Here is a 21,661-nt window from a genome sequence, read left to right as displayed (position 1 = left end):
GGAAACATCTCAGCACTGGCTGGGTCTCCCTGTGGCTTCTCCGGCTTCCAAGGTCTGGTTGCGTCCGTGTGACTTGTCTTTTGCCATGTCTCCCAGGGGGTAGCAGAGAGGTGTCTTCTGCCTCCAAGGAGGAAGTACCAGATTCGCCAGAATTCTAGGGAGAAGGCCATGCCCACACAGAAGTCTCCTCGGCTATCTCCAGATTGACAGCCTAGACTCCACCCCTGCACTCTTAATCCTTCAATTGACACCAGATTAGGTGACTACCCCAGATAGTCTGACTGCAGGGTACGACTGCAACGGTTTTGGACCGGTTGTCGGCAAACGTACTTGCGTGGGATGGTAATGATTTTGTTCACTCATTTCTGGTCATTGAATCACCTCTCTTTCAAATGGGCGGATACTGGGATCTCTTCCAGTTCCTGGCCCAAGAAGCTGTCTTCCTCTTTCACAGCAATGACTCCCACTGGTTGAAACATCTCCTCCGTTGGTCTGCTATCCGTTCTTGGAGCTTACTTTTCACCAATGCCTTTAGTGCAGCGTATCTTCCTTCAGCAACCCTGGTCCTTCATCACGTGCTAACTCCGAGTGCCGGATGCTAGCCAAAACCCTCTTCAGTCTCACGTAGCCAAAGGCCAATGAAGCAGAAAAATGAAGCAGGATGCAGGGAGGTCATAGGTGGGTGGGCTTAGAGTCCTGTGGATCCAAGATTGGGGTGAATACAGCAGGGCACCAACAGCTTGGGGGATAGCTCCCAGGATCAATGGCCCGTGGAGGTAGACAAGAGTTCCAGCCAGGATGAAGGTGAGGGGCAAAAGAGGAAAGAGACATTCTCACTGTCTCTCTCCTAGAAAAGGTCACTGGACAGATCGCACTCCAGCCAGACACCGTCACACAGGTGCAGGTTGACTTAAAATCTCACTGCCACAACTGGTAATTACCAATGCATCTCGATGGCGTGCTCGATCAATTACAGGCTGAAGTTGGTGACAAATCATCAACGTCTTCACCTATGGCACCAGGGGCTAGTGCTTACCTTTGAATAAGAGTTGAACCGATCGATCGTCTTAACGCATTTGCTCCCTTTTGGTTTTGATGAGTTCTAAGTGTCCTAGGCTCATCCTTCCTCCAGCCCACGTGGCGATTGCTAATGCATGTTTGCCGCTGTTTCTTCTCATCTTGAGCCGTGTCACATCGGCAGATACCAGTGCCACAGGCCTTACTCCATCCACGCCATTAGGGTGGACTCTCACTGTGAGGAGGCAGCTCTCCCCCGGTTGTATTTTTGAGTGCCTTCCTACCGGAGGGGCTCTTCTCCCAGCAGGATATCAGACCATATTCTACTTCTATTCAGAGGCATCTACTCGGTTATTACCGCCTTTAACCCACTCAGAAGACGGGCCTTTGGGTTGTTTCCACCTTTCTGCTATTGTGAAATCATACTGTCATGTTACTGTGTGGGTGTATTCTTTCCTTTCTTTGGGGTACACACCGAACAGTGGAATTGCTAGGTCCTATGGCAAATCTAAGGAGCCCGGATGGTCCAACAATTAAGTTAATTTGGCTCCTAATCACAAGCTTGGGAGGCTCTGGGTGGAAAAGACCAGGTGACCTGCTCCTGTGAAGATTTATAGCCTAGGCCACCCTCTGGGGCAGTTCTGTGTCACATGGGGGTGGTCAGGAGTTGAAAAGTGACTCAACAGCATCACACAACACCAACAACGCGCTAACTCTAGGATTGAATTCTTATGAGACTGCTGCCCACAGCAGCTGCACCACATTAAGATCCCCATCAGCAGGGGAGGAGGATGCCAACATGGACACACCCTCGCCAACACACATCATGTGTTAATTATGATTGCCCTAGTCCGGGTGAAAGAGCCCTGGTGACACCGTGAGTTTGGCTGACCTCCAGGCCAGTGGTTCAAGTTCACCAGCCACTCCTCAGAAGTCTAGGGAGGCTGTCTGGTAACGTGCAAGTGGGCAGCCTCAGAGACCCTGCAGAGCAATTCTTTTTTTTTTTTTTTAAATCATTTTACTGGGGGCTTGTCTAACTCTTATCACAAACCATCCATCCGTCCATTGTGTCAAGCACATTTGTACATTTGTTGCCCTCATCCTTCTCAAAAAACATTTCCTGCAGGGCAATTGTACTGCATCCTATCGAGTCACAATTAAGAACTGGGACTGGAAACGAACAAACAAACAGGAATTGGCGTGACCTCGCGGGCAGTGGGCGTGAGGTGGTACCTCCTTGTGGTTTTGACCTCCTTTCCCTAAGGCCTGATGATAGCAAGCATCTTTGTCAGGGGCTTCGTGGCCATGCATCTCGTTTCTTCCAAGAGAGGTCTCTGCACATTGTGTCTTCAAGCCATTATTGCATCCCAGGTGGGCTGTGCGTCATGCGTGGTCATATGCTCTACACACCAAGGCTCTTACTGGGTATATAACTCGCATCTGCCTTCCCCCACCCGCTGGTTGTCTTCTCACTTTCTGGTTGTGTCTTTGAAGCCCCAGTTTGGAACAGTGTCGTCTTGGGTCACTTGTCCCTGCACCCTCATCCCTTTTGGGGGGGGGCTTGTCCATTCCACGCACGCCTGTTTTCAATGTTTCACTGTCGATGAGGTGGGGGTTTCCATTTCAGGTCAACAACCTGTTATTCATCAGTTGGAACAATTCATCGAACCCCCTTAAGGGGTGACCTTTTACCCGTTCCTTGATTGTTCTTCTACCTCTGGTGGACGACTTCCATTTCACCTGACTCCGCCGTCTAGCCTGTTGCTTTATATTCTCCCTGCCCACTTTTAAATACTCACCAGCCAGAGCCTGGCTTCCTGCCTCCATGCTGAGTGGCAGGGTGGCCCTCATTGGTGAGGACAAACTCTCCGGCTAGCCTTTTGTCACTCGAGTCGCAGCTGCCTTGAGCTGTGGCTTCAGGCAAGTTACCTACACTTTCTGTGTGTTTCCTCTGGGGCTGAGCAACAGAACGGATTACCTGGATGAGGACAAACTCTGTGCAAAGTACTTGGAATCATGCCTCAAACAGTTGTCAGGGGGTCCACTTGTGACTCCTGGTGACGCCACGTGTGGAAGCACTGGACTGGGCTCCACTGTTTTTCAATCAGAAACAGAACACCGGGTCTTTCTTCCAAGGTGCCTCTCTGGAGATGCCGGCTCCCCCTTTTCGGTTAGCAGCCGAGTGCGTTCCTGGGAAGACCCGGGGACACCTGAACCGTGCCAGGCACAACCCAACCTTCTTCTGCCACGAGTGCTATGGAGCTTGCGATGGTGTTATTTTGAGAGTCCTGGTGGGTTAGGCACAGGGCTGCTAACTGCAAGCTCTGTGGTTCAAATCTACCAGCCCCTCCTTGGGAGGAGGAGGAGGCTGGCTGCCCCAGGAAGGATGTACAGTCGTGGACACCCTGTAGAGGACTGCTTTGCGTCAACGTTGACTTGATCAGGGAGCAGCTTTGGTTTTGGGCAGGGGTGCCCACACTTTTTCTGCATGCGAGCTACTTATCAAATGATCAAGTCAAAATGACCTACCAACCACAAAAATGCAAAGCATATTTATTACATTTATTCATAAATGCAGATAGTTCTTTATACGTACAGTGTATGTTTATATACCTTGCATAACTGCATGAGTCCATATTGCACAACACAACACAATGAACTAGGTGTATTTTTTGTCATGACCTGAGTTTACTCTGATGACTTGCACAGAATGGAATGAGCCAGGGATGCCTAGTCTGAACAGCCAGCCTCAAGCACACTTCCAAATGATCGTCAGTCATGGTGGACTGGTACTTGGACTTCATGATCCTTATGTGGGAAAAGGCTGACTCACATAAATAAGTAGAGCCGAATAAGGCAGTCAAGGAGGTAGCACATTTTCTCATGTTTGGGTACTTTCCCTCTGCGAGTAAGTTCCAGAACTGTTCATGCACATGGACTTCAGCTGATTGTCGGCTTGTAGTGTCAACATCTCCCACTCCGTATGAAAGTGATACGTTTTTGTCTTCTTACTTGGTCCAGCTCCTCCGCTCATTTTAATGCCCTTTCTACGTTGAAGAGGAAAAAAAACAAGGTCTAAAAATTGGCGATAATTTAGCTTGTCAGTTCTGCTGCACTTAGCGCAGTTGTTTGCGCATGCGTTTGACACCTAAGACTGCATCTGATTGGCTGTGCTGCAGATCCGTGAAGTGAAGGGATTGATGATAGGCTATTTTTAAAGCCATGTGATCTACCCACACTACATTTGCGATCGACTAGTAGATGGCGATCGATGCATTGTGCACCCCTGGTTTTGGGGGTGCATTCTTACTGAGGCCAACCCAGGTGAGACAAAAAGGCCCCCTGGTGGTAGAGGGAGTAAAGTGCTCCATTATGGATGGAAGGGTCAGCAGTTCAAAGCCATAAGCAGGTCTGTGAGATGAGGTCATTGGTTTCCCTAAAGAGCTGAAGCCTGACAATCCCTGGGGGACAGTTCTACCCTGGTCCTGCCGGGCTGCCAAGGCGCAGGGTCTGCGTTTACTATTCCTCCTGCTTCTGAAGCTGCTGTAGTCCCAGGACCCCATCTGGCCAATGGGCGCGCGCACCTCTGACGACCCTGCCTGATTCTTCCCCTGCAGGTTCCCCTGCCGGGCGGCCGCCCCCCACTAGGCCAAGTGGAGGGGGTCCCCCCGCCCAATGGGCCTGGCCAGGGCCCTGCGCCGCCTGAGCGGCGCCCTGGAGTCTGGGGACAGCCGGCCCGGCGATGAGGAGGCGGCCGAGCAACCGGGGCTGTGCCGCAACGGGTGGGCGCCCGCAGCGTCCCCGGTGGGGGGTCGGCGCCGGGGTCGCTTTGTCAAGAAGGACGGTCACTGCAACGTGCGCTTCGTGAACCTGGGCGGCCAGGGCGCGCGCTACCTGAGCGACCTGTTCACCACGTGCGTGGACGTGCGCTGGCGCTGGATGTGCCTCTTCTTCTCCTGTTCCTTCCTCGCCTCCTGGCTGCTCTTCGGCCTGGCCTTCTGGCTCATCGCCTCCCTGCACGGCGACCTGGCCGCGCCGCCGCCGCCCGCGCCCTGCTTCTCGCAGGTGGCCAGCTTCCTGGCCGCCTTCCTCTTCGCGCTGGAGACGCAGACGTCCATCGGCTACGGCGTGCGCAGCGTCACCGAGGAGTGCCCGGCCGCCGTGGCCGCGGTGGTGCTGCAGTGCATCGCCGGCTGCGTGCTCGACGCCTTCGTCGTGGGCGCCGTCATGGCCAAGATGGCCAAGCCCAAGAAGCGCAACGAGACGCTCGTCTTCAGCGAGAACGCCGTCGTGGCGCTGCGCGACCATCGCCTCTGCCTCATGTGGCGCGTGGGCAACCTGCGCCGCAGCCACCTCGTGGAAGCCCACGTGCGGGCCCAGCTGCTCCAGGTGAGCGAGCTTCCGGCGCCCGCCCCGCCCCGGAAGTTGGGAGGGTGAGCCCCGAAGGATTGTGGGAGACGTACGTTTCCGTGTAAGGCTGGCGTGGGCCCCCGGAAAGCGCGGGACTACAATTCCCAGCATCCCTCGGGGGAGCAGGGCACCCTTGTGGACTGAGCGTGGTCCCCCTGAGGAGTTGTAGGAGATGTCAACCCGAGGCAGGGCGTCTGCCACCAGCTCTTTCTGGAGCCCTGGAGAGAAACAGATTTGAGGACATAAAGAGTGTCTTGTGGGTTAAGGATGAGCTCCTAAGGGATCTTGGGAAATGTAGTCCAGATCATGCCTCTCTAAAGGTGCTGAGCTACAATTTCCAGAAGTCTTGAGGAGCAAGTGCCCAGATAGGGTAGACTGGGGAGCGATGTTATTTGGTGGGTGGTGGGTCTCTGTGGCTCTTTGAGGACTCATGCACACCATTCCCAGTGCCCACTGTCGCCTCTGGCGTGAGGACCCCTGTGGGGTTGTGGGAGGTAAGAGTGTGAAGGATGGGGAGCAGCTCATAACTGGACAGCTGTGTACCTTTCTTCACGGCTTCTGGGGCCTTGCAGGCCGTGCCCCGTTCACGGGAGACTGCCTGTCCCAGGTCAGTGACCCCATTCCTCTCCCACCAGCTTCGTCCCAGAGAACCGTGTTGAGTTTAGGAGTGATTGAGTTCGCAAAGGCAACTAACGACCTATCCCATTAGTCCCAAGATAGCGACTCCCTTCAGTACCCTCAGAAGGGCCCTTAGAATGGTGGTCAAACGGCCCTCCGTGCCCAATAAATGACAGCAGCTCCCTGTAACTAGGTAAAGACACTTGAGAACCATCCACCAAGGCTGGACTGAAGTGGTGAAGGTGGGGGGGGGGCACGCTAGAGTGGTGGTAGGAACTACAACTCACAGCAGCCCCTGGTGGTTTCTAGAGACCCTGGGAAGAGAACGAGTACCCCATCCTGTCTCCTGATCAGCTACCAGGGTCTGAAAGAGACATCAAGCTCCTAGTGGTGTGTTTGTTGGGAGGTAGGGGATGGAAGAAACTAGAAGGGTAGAAACCACAAATCAATTCAATGGCAGTTAGCGTAGTTTGTTGTTTTGGGAATCACCCAAGCCGGTATTAGAGGAAGGAGTGCTTGGACAGAGATTGTCTTAACTCCCTCCTCCCCTCCCTTTTGTTACCTGGTTCATTTCTTTTTGGATCATACATTAACACCTTTTTAATCTACTTCTACCCCTTCTCCAGCCACCTGCTTGATTCCATCCTCATTGTCCAGGTCTCTGATTCCATTGCTGTTATTCTGACTCCTTTTTGCCCTATGTCCACACCACTCTGTCCTTTGCTGTCTCTTGGCTCTTTGGGTTTCCACCCCCAAGTCCCCTCTGAGTCTTTGCCCTACTTTCTTTATCTTCAAGTTGCCACATTCCCTGCCACCCCCTTGGGTCTTTGTCCTCTTCTCCCTGCCTCTCCCTCTTTCTCTCTCACTGGGTCTCTGTCCCCATCTCTCTCCGAGATTCTCCTCTCCTCTCTTTGAGTTTCTATCACTGTCTCTCTCTGGGACACCACCCCACCCCTCTGGTGTCAGAGGAAACCAGCCTCCAACAACCCAAGGGCCAGAAGGCGCAATAAATAGTACAGTGATGATAGATGAAGATCACAGTAAAGTCAGAGAGGATAGGACAGAGAATAAAATCAAGGAGTCGGACACATTTTGTGGTAGGATGCTCACGTCAGCCCCTCTTGATGGACCACATGGAACTTGGAGAAGTGAGAGTGAGCTTTACTGTCTTGGGACATTTACAAGAAGCCTTAAGACACATCTTCAGTAGTTACGGGCATCACAAGGTGCGTGGTATTTACAGGAAGGTCCCTGAGCTCACAGGTGAGGAAACCTAACACCTTCATTGGGGGAAAGTACAAGAGGGGTTGGGTGACACGGCGGGAAGAGAGAACAAAAGGATCGTGTCTGCTTCTATAGAGAGATAGGATCAACCATGTGCTCACTGTTAGGCAGCGTAGCTGTTCAGGGGAGAATCTGTGGGAATGATATTTAAAGTAGGATCATGTACTTGGACTTGACCTCTAACTTGCCAAAGTGGGGACTTTCCTACTGTGGGATTCCCTCTGTGATAAGTTAGGGGATCTAGTCCTCATCCTATTTCCCTCAGTGTCAGTTTCCCACACTCTGGATTTCTGTCTGCCTCTCTGCACCCCCACCACCCACCCCCAGGTCTTGGTTTCCACATCCCACTTTCTTGGTGGTCTCTGCTCACCCCTTTCCCTGCTCTTCCATCCCTTCTATCCTTGTCCTTCTCTCTCTCTGTCTCTGTCTCTCTCTCTGTGTCTTTCTCTCTGCTCCCTACTTGGCTCTCTTTGGCCACTACTTTTGTTTTTTTATTTATTTTGCTGCAGCCCCGCGTGACCCCGGAGGGTGAATACATCCCGTTGGACCACCAGGACGTGGACGTGGGCTTCGACGGTGGCACCGACCGCATATTCCTGGTGTCGCCCATCACCATCGTGCACGAAATCGACTCTGCCAGTCCCCTGTATGAGTTTGGCCGCGCAGAGCTGGCCCGGGCCGACTTCGAGCTGGTGGTCATTCTGGAGGGCATGGTGGAGGCCACGGCCATGACCACCCAGTGCCGTTCGTCCTACCTGCCCGGCGAGCTGCTCTGGGGCCATCGTTTTGAGCCAGTTCTCTTCCAGCGTGGCTCCCAGTACGAGGTGGACTATCGCCACTTCCATCGCACTTACGAAGTGCCGGGGACACCGGTCTGCAGTGCCAAGGAGTTGGATGAACGGGCCGAGCGGGCATCACCGCACAGCCCCAAGCTGAGCTTCCCTGGCTCTCTGGCTGCATTTTGTTACGAGAACGAACTGGCCCTGAGCTACTGTCAGGAGGAAGAGGAGGAAGAGGAAGGACAGGAGGAGGACAGGGGGGAGGCGGAAGATGGGGCCGCCTGCCCCTGAGTTGTCTCACCCCTGGCGTTAACCTTGTGTCCCAGATGTGAGCCGGAGGCACCCTCCATGCCCCCACCCACCCCCTTCAAAGACGTCTCAAGCTGGAGAGCTGGAGCCCTTTCTTGTAATGGGGGCAGGTGTTTTCCCGAGGCCAACAGGCCTCCTAGATAAATTATTTCCTGGGCAGATTCTGCCCTGCTTGGTGGATTCATCCTGGGACATACTAGACCTCAATCCCTCTGCATTCCATGGCCCCCCTGGAGACCCACTCTGTACAGCGCGCCACCATCCCGTCTCACCAGGGCAAACGGCTCCAGAATTCTGGAAGACCCAAGAGGCAAAGGATTCGTGGTTCTAGATTCCTCTGCACGGCTCTCCCTGGGTGGTTGGAATCCATGGACTCGTCCGTCTTGACGGGGAGGAAGCTGTCAGTTCTCAAACAAAGGAGATCAGGGGTCTGTAGGTCTGGAATGGCCTAAGAGTTGAGGGACTCACCCAACTGGGGAGCCAGCCCATTGGTGGTCGATCCCTCAAAGAGAGGTGGCTATTGAATTGCCACGAGTACTCATACCCATCTCGATTGGCCAACGGTAAGGACTGAGGTCTGCAGGTCAAGGAAAGATCCCGCGGTTCCAGAAAGCCCAAGCGTTGAGAGTCTGGGAGTCCTGATTGCCCACAGAGGCAAGCGCTGGCATTTGGAGACCAGATTTGACCTCGGGAGTTGAACCATCCCTGCCATGAAAGTGTTCTGTCTCTGGAGTGCCCAAAGTAATGAGGGACTGGGTGTGTGTCTCGCAGGACTGGAAATCCCAAGTTCTTGATACTCTTGAAAGCGAGACCATTCACGGACTACTGAATATTCACCCCATCCAAGAAGGTAGCCAGTGCTTCTGAATGATCCCCGGGAAGTTGGGGGGAAACCAACCCACCTCCAAAAAAAAAAGTGCCATTCTGGAATGCCCCAAAGAATGAGGATCCGGTGGTCCTCCATCCATCGCAGAGTCAAGAGAAGGAGTGGCAGGTCTAGATGTCTTTGCGGTTCGCTGGTTCCACTCTGCCCACGTGAGCTGAGGATCTCAGGATTCTGGTGGAGGGGTGGCTAGTACCAACTTCCTTGGGGTTCTGTGATGCCAAAAGTAGTCAAAGGCGCCAGGGATCCAGAGCTGTTGACTCACCAAAGCCGAGAAGTTCAAATCGCCTCCAGATGGGACGCCTGATGATTTTTTTTTTTAAAGCAGGACAACTCAGGATTGGAGAAGCGACATTTCCCAGTGACCCAGGAAAGGGAGGGCCCCAATCCAATCCTCTAGGTCAATGGGGGATTCTTAGTGGACAAGGGAGAAGGGGAGGTCTGTGACGACCGAGTCATGAATGCTCTTGAATCCTATAACTGGTTACATGTATCTATTTCTTAAAGATGGTTACACATATATGTATCATATCTATATAAATACAGGTATCTCTTTTAGCCTCCCCTCTCCCCCACCTTAGGATCCTCCAGTAGGGTTAGACATAAAACTGGAGCTCACAGGAATGAGTCCTGGCCAAGAAGGCAAAAGAGCTTTGCATCTGTGCGAACTTACTGTGTGACCTTGGGAAAATTACTCCCTCTCTTGACCTCAGTTTCCCCATCTGGAGAGTGGGGTGTTGGAACCTGAAGACCTCTGAGAGTTTTCCCAGCAAGATGAGGGGTGTGTGTGTGGTGGTGGTGGTGGTGGTGGTGGAGGCGAGGGTCTTGAGGGCTTCCAAGTTCTGCCAGGCACTGGTACACCCGGCTGGTAGCTGGGAAGGGGGACGGTCCAAAACCTGGTTTTGCGCTAAGCCTCTCTGAGTCATGGAACAGGCAGTGGACACTGTGGCCCCGGGCCAGGTCTCCTCCTCTGCGGCTCAGCTCAGGGGGCCGGCTTAGGAGGGGCAAGTTCAGAATGCGGTGGGCTGTACTACTGCGGGGGACTGTGTTTGGGGGGTGACAGCTGTTTCCCCGCACCGCCTCCCTCCTCCAAATTAAAGAACTGGTAGCCCCGGTGGGTGTGTCTTTGGTTGTGGTTCTGGGACATGGGCCCTCACACCTGGTCCCTGGCCCATGTTCTCATCTACCTAAGTACCCCACGGGCTGGGAGCCAGCCGCAGCGGGAGCCAGCGCCAGGAGAGAGGACATGTTCCTGCACACTGCCATTGCCACCAGCTTGCTGGATGCCGCATCAACCCAGGACACCCCTTCCCCCACTGGTGTCCCCAACTCCCCTTTATCCTTCAGAATCCCCACTAATGACCGGATGGGATTAATTAGCTAGCTTCCCCTCCCATCCCAGGGTGTCTATTGTAGGGGCCGGGGGGGGGGGGGGGGTGGGGGGTGGGCATGGGAGTACAACACACACACACCCAGGTTGTGGGGAAGCGTGGGGGTGAGATGGAGGTGAGGGATAGAGAGGGTACTGCTTGGAGTGCGAGAGGTGGGGGTAGGGCTGGTACCACTTGACTCTCCTGTGGAGAGGGGCAGGCCTTGAGCATCTCCTAAAGGTCACCAGGATTAGAAAGCTCTGTGTCTAATCCCTCATTAAGTAGGGCCTGGCCTCAGATCTATCCCCCACCTGCCCAGTTCAGGAACAACGAGGGTGGAATGCCTGAACCGCTCCCCGCCAACCTTTCCCCTGCGCAGCCGCAATAAGCGACCTGAGCCCAGGTTCCTTATCTTGGGCCTCTGCACTTGCTTCCTCAGCAGGGAAGGAGAGGCGAGGACTTCTGGGTGGCTTTGTAAGAGGGAGGGAGGATTTGCAAAGGGGCCGAGGATGGGAGGATGGAGGAACCAGAGAGAAAGGGCTCTGGGAGGGATGCGGCGTCAAAGGGGTCAGGAGGATGTGCGGAAAGGGGAGTGATGTTTAGGGTCAGCAGAGCGACTTGTCGGGAAGAGGAGGTGGACCTTAGATAGTGGAGGAGGCAGAGCTGAGTGGAGGCATTTGAGGGGGGAGGAGCTTCAGATGAGGGCGGGGCTAGGGGGCCAAGTGGTTCCCCACGGAGGCCGAATTTGCTGTTGACTGGGCAGTGAGTTCCACGTGGGAAGACCGGAGGCGCGGGTCTACCCTGTCCTCCAGGGTCACTGTGAGTTGGAAATCAACTTCACGGCAGTGAGTTTTGAGTGACGTGTGGCGCTGCGGTAAAAGGGTCCGGCTGCTAAGCTGATCCCAAGGTCGGAGGTTTAAACGCCACAGCTGCTGCACTGGTGAAGGATGGGGTGGTGTGCTCTCTCTCGCAAAGATGTACAGCTTTGAAAACTCCTTATAGGTAGCGTCGCTATGAGTCGGAATCTGGCAGTGGGCTTGGTCTTTGGCTCCATTCTCCAGGGCAGGTGCCAAGTACGTACAAAGAAGAGCCTGAGCTAGACAGGCTGGAGTGAGGTTTACAAAACGGAGGGGCGGGGAAGCAACCCAAAGTACCCCACGGTACTTAAGCCAACAGAATGGGGAGCCAAAATGGCTCCAGGTTGCCTGGCAACCGCTGCCGTCAAAGCCAACTTGGTCAGCTTAGGGGGTGCGGATCCTCGAAACGAGTGACAGTTGCGGCCACGCCCCCTGGCAACAGGATTCACAAAGTCCCGCCGCCCGGTAACTAGGGGCGGCGCTCCATTGAGTTGGTCTCCTCGCCTCCCCTGGAGGAGCATGTGCGCAGGCGCACTTCTCTCGGCCCGCGATTAGTCCCACCTCCACACAACTCCTATTGAGGTCTCTCATTGGCGGGTGGTCTGGCCGAGCGCTTTCTTTTGTTCCGGAGGCGGGGCCTCGTGCCCAGTCCGCCCTCCGATTGGCTGCACTGACCATCTACCGCGGGCCCGACAGGCCGCTGTCTATCTCCTGTGCACCCATTGGCTCTGGAGGACAGGTTTTCTGCTTCGGGGGCGTGGCAGATGAGGGGGCTCGCCGGGGATTGGACGGTGTCAAGACGAGGGGCGGTCCCTACTGGCGGGGCGGTCGGGAGGCGAAAGGAGAGTCTTTTCAGCGCTGAGGACTGGCGCTGAGGAGGCGGCGGTGGCTCCCGGGGCGTTTGAGCGGGCTCACCCGAGCCCGCGGGCCAGCGCGGATCCAGGCCCGACCGGCGGGACCGCCCCGGACTCCCCGCGGGCCTTCCTCGCCGCCATGGAGGACGGTGTCTATGGTAGGTCGCGGAGGGGCGGGGCCGGCGGGGAAGCCGCTGGAACGTTTCGTCTCCAACGTTCGGCCGCCGACGTTCCCCTCAGGCGCGCGCCCCGCGGGGACGCCCGGCCCGTCGACGGCTCGCCTTTGTGGGGCGCGGGCCGGGCTTCCGGCGGGGCCCGGGAGCGGGGCGTTCCAGGCCATTGTTTGGGCCGAGCCTGTTTCCGGTGGCGGTGGGAGGGGGGCGGGATGGAGCGGCGGAGGGGAGCCCGGGTCGGAATCACCCCAGCCGGAGGGCCCGGGCCAGCCCAGTGCCTTCCGGGAGCGAGCAGAGGGGGGCTGCCGGGGGCGGCGGGCCGCTCGGGCAGCGCAGAGATCTTGGGGGCCCCCGAGGCCCCGCTAAGGCGGGGGCGGAGGCCGTGGATGCCCCGCCCCCCTGGCCCAAGTTTCACAGGCTGTCATTAGCGTCCCCTGCCTAGTTACTTCTGCACCCCGGAAGCCAGACTCCCAGCTCCACCCCCCACCCCACCCCCGTCTTAACACAGCACCCAGGAGCCCAGGCCCCCAGCTCCTTCGCCTGTAATGGAGCCGGGAAGCCAAGGCCTGAGCCCCTTCACAAGTAATGGGCTCAAAAGTTCACCGATTCCAGGTTTTTCCGCCCCAAACCTAAAGAGTTGAGATTCCCATGCTGCAGAACTCAGGAGTCCTGACCCCAAGTTCCCGACCTCTGAGTCAATCCCGCACCCCCCTCCCCACACTGCATGGACAGAGGAACCCTAACCCCGACTTCTGGGAGGCATAGAAGTCCCCGACGACCATCCTGGCCCCCACACCTTCCAGCCTGACCCTTCCCCACCCCCCAGTCCCCAGCTTGACCTCTCACCTTGTTGCCTTTCCCCAGAACCCCCGGACCTGACGCCAGAGGAGCGCATGGAGCTGGAGAACATCCGGCGTCGAAAGCAGGAGCTGCTGGTGGAGATCCAGCGCCTGCGCGAGGAGCTGAGCGAGGCCATGAGCGAGGTCGAGGGTCTGGAGGCCAATGAGGGCAGGTGAGGGCTGGGGCCAGAGACGGGGTGCTGGGGCACAGGGTTGCCCAAGGATTAATTAACCCTCTGCCACCCTGTCCCTGCAGTAAGACCTTGCAGCGGAACCGGAAGATGGCGATGGGGAGGAAGAAGTTCAACATGGACCCCAAGAAGGTACTTAGGGCCACCTGGGATGGGGTCCTGATGGGGGCTTCCTCAGCCCCTCCAGGTTCTAGAAGTTTGATGGCTATAGGTCTGCTCTCCCTGGGTGGGCTCCGTCCTGGCCCCTGGGTACAGATATATTAGTTACTCTCTCTTGGATCTTTGCTTGTGCTTTGCTGCCTGCTAGGGACGTCCCCATCCCCTCTGTAGATCCTGGTGTCACTCAGGAGCTCAGAGCTGGTAGGGGACATGGACAGTGACACGCACAAAGGAAGGGTGACCCATGCTCTGGGGGGGGGGGCGGGGGGCTGTGCGACAGGGAGGGCTTCTTGAGGAGGAACGTTCAGGCCATTGGCAGGATGCGTACGCCGTCCCCAAGTGGAGGAGAGACAGCCATTCGTTTACTCACTCCCCGTCCATTCTTGTGACTGCCTAGGCCCTGTGCTAGGTAATGCTGGGGACCCAGAGAGGGGTTAGACTTTGCTCTGCCCTCGGGGAGTCCACAGATGCAGCTCCCATATGGGATTTAGTGAGAATTGGGGGCCTCCTGCCTTGGGGAGGGAGAGCTCCAGGAGCCCCAACTCAGCCCCAAGCCAGTGTGGGTCATTGAGAGAACATTGATGGTGCCCGTGGCCAGCTGCTGGAGCCCTGCTGGCATAGTGGTTATGCGTGGGGCTGTGACCCAAAGCTCAGCAGCTTGCCACCACCAGTTGCCCTGCTGGAGCAAGATGAGGCTTTAAAGTACTCCTGTAAAGAGTTAAGCAGTCTTGGTGGGAGCGGTTGTAAAATACTGCTGGGTATGATTGAACTGTGGGATAGTATGATGTCTGAATTAGCTCCTCATAAAATGTTTTTTTGGGGGGGAAGAGTTATAGCCGTGGAAACCCACGGGGGCAGTTCTTCCCTGTCCTGCAGGGTTGCTGTGAGTCAGAACCGATTTGCTGGCAGGGAGTTTGGTTTTTCATTTTCTGGCTGGCTGGTCCCAACCGACAGGACTGGATTTGAGAAGGAACAGCAGGTGCACAGGCCCTGAGGCGAGAGAATGGTGTTGTAGGACTTGGGGAGCCGTTTCAGAATGAAGCCTGCCTGGCCCTGCCCTGGTGGGCGTGGGGGTGGGTGGGCTGCGGTGAGAGGCTCGGCTCTCTGGCCTGTGGCCCTGAGCCCAGCACCCACCTCTCAGGGGATCCAGTTCCTGGTGGAGAACGAGCTGCTCCAGAACACGCCTGAGGAAATCGCCCGCTTCCTCTACAAGGGGGAGGGGCTCAACAAGACGGCCATCGGGGACTACCTGGGGGAAAGGTGAGCGAGCAGCCTGCTCAGTCCTCCCTGCCCTCAGACACCTTCTGCCACCGACACGGTCTCAGGCCCGCTGACAGGAGAGCCCGGGCTGTATTTGCGGGAGCCTGGGATCTCTTGGGGGCTGGTGGGAAAATGGGCGTGCATGGGGCTGCAGACATCTGGGGAGTGTGGACCCCCTCTGGAAGTCTAGACGACATAGGCCTGGACACAGGCCCATGGGGACTGTCTGTGGATGTCCGGGCATGTAGGTCGTCCATACATCTGAGGTGTGCGGGCCTCCGTGAGCCTTTGTGGTGCACGCACCTGGACATCTGGGGGGTGTGGTATCTGTGTGGATGTCTGAGTAGGTGGTGAGTGTCTGGGCATCAGGGGAGTTGGGGGTTGGGAGGGGTCATCTGAGAGCTGGTGGGGGATGGAGGGAATGCTTCTTGCCGTTCCCCCAGTTGTCAGCCCAGGCTGTGATGCTCCCAGGAGCGGGTATGAGCGCCCAGGCCCGGGAGTGGGTGCCAGCCTACAAGTTTCCCCTGTAGCCAGGGAGACCTCCAGGATGCCCAGCAGACTGGCCTCCCCACAGTGGTTCCTGACCATGCCTCCCCTGTCCTCCCAGGGAAGAGCTGAACCTGGCGGTGCTGCACGCCTTCGTGGACCTGCACGAGTTCACCGACCTCAACTTGGTGCAGGCGCTCAGGTGAGCGGGATGGAGGCCAGGGATGGCCAGAGGGCGCCCTACGGGGCTTTCTTAGTGATGAGCCCTGCCGAAAGTAAAGCGCTGTAGGAAATCGATTGCCTCACAGGGAGGACCTCCTTAGGCAGAGCTGTATCCAGGCGCTCGGGTAGTATTAGGTCAGTCTGTCCTTTCGTTTCTTGGTTGTGCCCGCAGCTATGTTGGTATTGCCCTTTGTAGGTTCTCCTCTCACTTAAACATAAGCCCCTGGCAAGGACCTAGTGGCTTAAAAACCTTGCCAACAAAAGCAAGAGAGAGAGAGACTGTGTTTCTTTATGAAAAGGAGACCCTGCACCTGTTGTTGTCATCAGTTCCAGTTCACAGTGACCAGATGGGACAGAGCTGGACTGGCCTCTGAGGTTCCAAGGCAGCATCCTTTCAGAGGCAGACTGCCCTTTCTTTCTCCTGCAGTGTCTGGGGGCTTCCAGGTGCTGACCTCAGGTCGTAGCCAAGCACCTAACCGTGGTGTCCCCAGGGCCCCTCAGTTTCCTAATAGATTCATCACTTGTCCCAGGGCCAGTGCTCATTGGTCCGATTAGATCATGTGCCTCTGTCCCCGAAACAGTTGGTGTGGCTAAGAGATTTCAATCATTTCTTCCCAGAGATTTGGGGCTCTTACTGGCCCATTCCAAAGCAGGGACTTAGCGGGGGAAGGGGTGCATTAGCCTTGGGCTCACAGCCCTCATCCCCTCCTTCCACCCGCCCCAACCCAGGCAATTTTTATGGAGTTTCCGGCTCCCCGGAGAGGCCCAGAAAATCGATCGGATGATGGAGGCCTTTGCTCAGAGATACTGCCTGTGCAACCCTGGGGTCTTCCAGTCCACAGGTAGGGTCCTGGGCCTTGGGGTCCAGGAGAGAGGAGGGGCAGGGGGGTCAGAGTCCTGGCCTCCTCAGGGACCTGGGAACCAGGACTCCTGGGGCCTGGGGAGAGCGGGGCTGGAGGCCTGGTCCATGGGTCCGGTCGCATCAGCCCTACCCTGTGTGGCGCAGACACGTGCTACGTGCTGTCCTTTGCCGTCATCATGCTGAACACCAGCCTCCACAACCCCAACGTGCGCGACAAGCCTGGCCTGGAGCGCTTCGTGGCTATGAACCGGGGCATCAACGAGGGCGGGGACCTACCTGAGGAGCTGCTCAGGGTCAGTATCCCCTTCCCTCAGCCTTCACCCCCCGCACCCCCTCTGAGTAACAGTCTGTCCCCCACAGAACCTCCCATCACCCTCAGGGCCAGTTTGCAGCCTAACCCCCATGGATGGCTCACTCTCGTCTCTGTCTGTCTGTCTGTCTCTGTGCCCCCACGCGCTCTGCCTCACCCCGTTGTCTATCTTCCTGTTCCTGGTACCCAACGCCCTTCATGCCTTTCCCTCCTCTCCTCTTCCCCAGGGTCTCCATATGCCCCACTCCCATCCCCAGTAGCCCTGGGAGGGTCCCCGGGCCGTGAGTAGCTCACTCACACACACACACCCCCACCCCCCCACCCCCCGCAGAACCTCTATGACAGCATCCGGAACGAGCCGTTTAAGATTCCTGAAGACGACGGGAACGACCTGACGCACACCTTCTTCAACCCGGACCGTGAGGGCTGGCTCCTCAAGCTGGGTACGGCCCTGCCACCGCCCCCTGACCTGGTGTCCCCCTGCTGTGTGACCTGAGGCCAGTGATGCACCCTCTCTGAACCTCCATCTCCTCCTCTGACCCGCTGAGTCAAAGAGGGGCTTCTTGGGGTGTTTTCCAATGGCTTTCTGCCATCTGGCAGTGTAGGGTGGCCCTCCTCAGTGGCAGGCGCTGGCCTTGCCACAAGGGCACAGTGGGGACCAGGCGGCCCAGTGCCTGTGAGGTGGGGAGGCTTCTCTCTGAAGCTTCCAGTTGCAGCTATAGAAGAACCCACATGAGGTCCTCGCCGTGATCTGATACGTAGGCACCTGCCATCTTCCCAGCCACACCCCAGGGTCCAGGGCATGTGTGGCTCTGTGTAGGACCCTACACCCTGCTGGCCTGAGCGTCAGGTCAGTGGCATGGTGACCTCTTCTCCTAACCATCCCTAGACCAAACCAAAAACCCCCGCCAGGGAGCCTGTCCCAGACGCCCCCAGGGCACTGACTTCTCACCAGGCCTCCTGGTTGCGGGCGGAATCACTCACCTGGCTGAGAGGCTCGGGATGGGCCTGTGACTGACAGGTGGGCTGTTATGGAGCAGTCAGCAGTGCAAACCCCCCAGCTTCTCTGAGGCAGAGACGAGGTTAGCTTTCTTAAGAAGGTTTCGTCTCGGAAACTTGGGGAGCAGTTCTCTGTCCTATACCGCACTGGCAGCAGAGGGCTTTGGTTTGTGGTTTAACTGCAGTCAAGTGGGGAGCTCCTTACAGGCTGAGGGCAGGGAGCCCAGGCTCCTGGGACATGCCTGGCTCCAGCCTTTCAGGACCGTCCCTTGGTGGGCCGACTAGGCGGACCCGGAGAGGCACTGAAGAGCTGTGACCAGCTGTCCGCGGCAGTCGGATGAAGTCAGGGCCTCTGGGGCAGGATGGGCTGATGGTCTTAGATGGGGCTTCCCACGAGGACCCTGGGGACAGGTGCTACATGAGGAGTTTCAGGGTGACACCTGGTGTGGCTGCTTTTGGTGGGGACTGGTTCTGTGGGGGGCAGAGGACACATCCGGCCCAAGCGGGGGCTCCAGGAAGGGCCTCACTTCCTTTTCTGTGTGTCTGGTGCTCATTTTGGTGGTGGCGCTTATTAACTTAAGTTTTCCGTGAACAAGGACCAGAAAGGCTGGTTCAAACCCGCCCTCCACTCTGCAGGAGAAAGAGGCTGTCTCACTTTCCTAAAGACGTAACGGACTCAGAGACCCGATAGGGCCATTTGGTTCTGTTCTGTAGGGTCATTAGGCGTCTATAGACAGCAGTGTTACATTTACCTTCTGGGAATCAGCACTGGTCAGTCTCAAGATTCTCACACTGAGCCCCCACCTCTGGTCCTGCTCTGCCCCTCTGTTTCATCCGAGAACTGGGCCACGGACAGCCGTAGGAAGTGCAGTTCTATGACGCATGGGTCACCAGGAGTCAGTCCACGCTATAGCATTTACTCTCGAGCTAAAACCTCATCGAATCACAGTCGCACCCAGAGAGAAGGCCATGTACACTGGCCGCCAAGCTGTCAGGGGTGTGCAGCTTCCACCGCTGTGCTGCTGGCGAGGCCGGGGTTCTGGTGACAGGTTGTCGCTGAGTAAGGCCTTTGGCATCAGGGGAAGCTAGAGATGAGCCCTCATCGGAAATCAAATCTGCTGACTACCGTGACCCTACATGACAGGGTCGAACGGCCCCTGTGGGCTCCCCAGACGAACTCTTTCTGGGAGTAGAAAGCCTGGTCTTTCTCTGTGGTTCGGGCTGGTGGGTTCAAACTGCTGACCTTTCGAGTAGCAGCCCACCGGGTGACCATGATGCTACCAGGGCTCCTGGGGTGATGGACATCTAACTCCAAAGACACCCTGTTGTTGAACTCAATAGAACTCCCTATGGTTTCTGGAACTAAGGGAACAGACAGCTTCGTTGTTCTGCCTCATAGTGCCTTGTGGGTTCGTACTGCTGACCTCGTAGTAACTTGCTTCCCTCTCAAAAAAAAAAAAAATACTGCCTTTGAGTTGATGACCGCCTCCTGCTGAGGAGCAGCTGGTGGGCTCAGAGCACCGACCTGGTGGTGAGCACGGGTGCTTCACCACTGCCCTGAAGGCTCCTGAACTGAGCCCCGGCAGGCGGGCCACTTTTAGCCCTGCTGGAGCAGCAGGGTACATGCTGGCCAGTCACGGGATTGGTGGTTGAAGCCCACCGGCTGCTCCGTGGGAGAACGATGAGGCCGTCTGGTCACCCCCTTTGTAATGATTGGCGTCCTCCGGAAGCCACAGGGCCCCTGAGATGGCTGTGGGCGAGTGGGGGTCCATCCATAAGATGCTGAGGTCAGGCAGGGAAATGTGGGGGCACCAGGGAAGCTGGGCGGTTGCAGCCTGCCAGGGCTCGGTTCCAGCAAGCAGACCACTGGCAGCTGGAAAGTGGGGGCCTAAGGGGTCTCCAAAGAGCCAGCTTTTCAGAGGAGTTCAGAGGGTGGACATGTCCCCAGGCTACACAGCTTTGAACTGGAACTGAGCCAGGACCCGTGCACACCCACCTCAGCCAAGGAATGGGGGAGGGGGGAGAACAGAGGTTGTCCTCTCCACTTTTTTGTCGGGGGAGACTCAAAAAACTCACGGAGGCCCCGTTCCTGGGTCCTTGCTTGGAGTGTTGTGCTGCGCGGGCCGCGGGAGGGAGGGTCTGGGCATGCCTGCCTCACACGGCTGTAACTGGTTTCTTCCCTCTCTCTCCCTCCTGCCCTCCCTCTCGGCCGCTCCACTTCACCCGGCTGCCCCTCTCTGTTCCCGGCACGCTCCTCACCTCGCCACCCTCTCTCTGTCGCCTTGTGGCCCTTGGGGGTGCCCCTCCTCCTGCCTCCCCTCCTGCGCCCGCCTGGTCCTGTCTGCTTTCTCGCTGCCTGCCCCAGGAGGTAGGTACCCGCTGCTGCTCCCCCTGCCCACCTGCTTTCCCGAGGAGGGTGGGCCTGCTCTGTCCCCCAGGGAGGAGGGTGGGTGGGCCCCAAAATCAATGAGGCATCCCACATCCAGCCTGGGGAGTCCAAGGAGGGGCCCTTCACAGGCCTACCGCCTCTTGTCTGTCTCCCCGATGCTGGCTTCTCCCCAGCCCCGCCATGCCTGCTCTCCCTTTGCCTCCCGCCCCTTCCAGCGGCCCTTTCCCCCATCTATCTCCTGCCCCCCAGTTGAGCCCAGGCCCCCTCCCCCCTTCCTTTTCAGGGGGCCGGGTGAAGACGTGGAAGCGCCGCTGGTTCATCCTGACGGACAACTGCCTCTACTACTTCGAGTACACGACAGTGAGCTGCCCCATGGCTCGACTCTGGCTGAGGGAGGAAGGGCTGCAGGGGGGGGGGCAGTGACTCAATATTGTCCCCCCCTTCTGCTTTAGGACAAGGAACCCCGCGGAATCATCCCCCTGGAGAATCTGAGCATCCGAGAGGTGGACGATCCCCGGAAACCCGTAAGAAAGTCTCCCCCTCCCCTCACCCCCACCCTGCCATGAGGAGGGGCGGCTTCAGCCCCTGTCTGTGCTCACCTGTGTCTCCCCTTCTCCCCAGAACTGTTTTGAGTTGTATATCCCCAACAACAAGGGGCAGCTCATCAAAGCCTGCAAAACGGAGGCGGACGGGCGAGTGGTGGAGGGCAACCACATGGTCTACCGCATCTCGGCGCCCACGCAGGAGGAGAAGGACGAGTGGATCAAGTCCATCCAGTGAGCCCCGGGAGGCCTGGACTCCCGAGTCCGGGGGGTTGGGGTGGGGGCTGAGTTTGTGGGCTCCTAGCTGAGGGAGGAGGGGCTGAGGGCCCAGCCTCATCCCGGGGTACATGTCCTCACAGGGCGGCTGTGAGCGTGGACCCCTTCTATGAGATGTTGGCGGCCCGGAAGAAGCGCATCTCCGTCAAGAAAAAGCAGGAGCAGCCTTGACTTCCCGCCCCCCACTCCATTATTTATTTCGGAGCTGCCCCGCCTGGGTGGCCGGACCCCTGGGCCCCGGGGCTGCGGATCCTGGTTTCCCCGTTTGGAAAATTCACCACCTCTAGCTGCCCACCCTCATTCTTTGTAATTAACACACTGTTGGTAATCTTATTAATTATTTAACCACTGGCGCCTGTGACCCCGTCATTTCTTGGGGCTTTCAGGGTCATGTTGCTGGGGCACTGGCTGGGCGCAGACACCTGTAGATGCCCTTCCCTGTGCTGGTTCCTGGTGCAGGGTCGAGGTCGGGGGCCCACAGGGCCTGTGGGCAGGCAGTTGCTGGGCAGCTTAATCCGAGGATGGCTCCGCATTCAAAACGTCATTCCCAGGAAGGCCTTCAGAAAGCAGGT

At 57.2% G+C, this 21,661-nt stretch overlaps 2 protein-coding genes across 2 annotated transcripts; both read left to right on the top strand.

The window, feature by feature from the left end:
- Positions 1 to 4,692: 4,692 nt before the first annotated feature.
- Positions 4,693 to 8,399, top strand: KCNJ14 (potassium inwardly rectifying channel subfamily J member 14). The gene is made up of 2 exons (XM_075537442.1): positions 4,693 to 5,406; positions 7,839 to 8,399. Exons 1-2 carry the CDS (start codon positions 4,693 to 4,695, stop codon positions 8,397 to 8,399), a joined length of 1,275 nt encoding a protein of 424 aa, XP_075393557.1.
- Positions 8,400 to 12,329: 3,930 nt separating this feature from the next.
- Positions 12,330 to 21,437, top strand: CYTH2 (cytohesin 2). The gene is made up of 12 exons (XM_075536948.1): positions 12,330 to 12,539; positions 13,419 to 13,566; positions 13,650 to 13,716; positions 14,885 to 15,003; positions 15,611 to 15,691; positions 16,441 to 16,553; positions 16,718 to 16,866; positions 17,215 to 17,326; positions 20,555 to 20,631; positions 20,724 to 20,795; positions 20,893 to 21,047; positions 21,173 to 21,437. The coding sequence occupies exons 1-12, from the start codon at positions 12,521 to 12,523 to the stop codon at positions 21,258 to 21,260; spliced, it is 1,200 nt and encodes a 399-aa protein (XP_075393063.1). The 5' UTR covers positions 12,330 to 12,520; the 3' UTR covers positions 21,261 to 21,437.
- Positions 21,438 to 21,661: the final 224 nt, after the last annotated feature.

Source organism: Tenrec ecaudatus, chromosome 18 (genome assembly GCF_050624435.1).
Source record: "Tenrec ecaudatus isolate mTenEca1 chromosome 18, mTenEca1.hap1, whole genome shotgun sequence".
In the NCBI taxonomy this organism is placed as follows: Eukaryota; Metazoa; Chordata; class Mammalia; order Afrosoricida; family Tenrecidae; genus Tenrec; species Tenrec ecaudatus.
The sequence above is the reverse complement of the archived record's forward strand: the minus strand, read 5'-3'. Positions and strand labels throughout refer to the sequence as shown.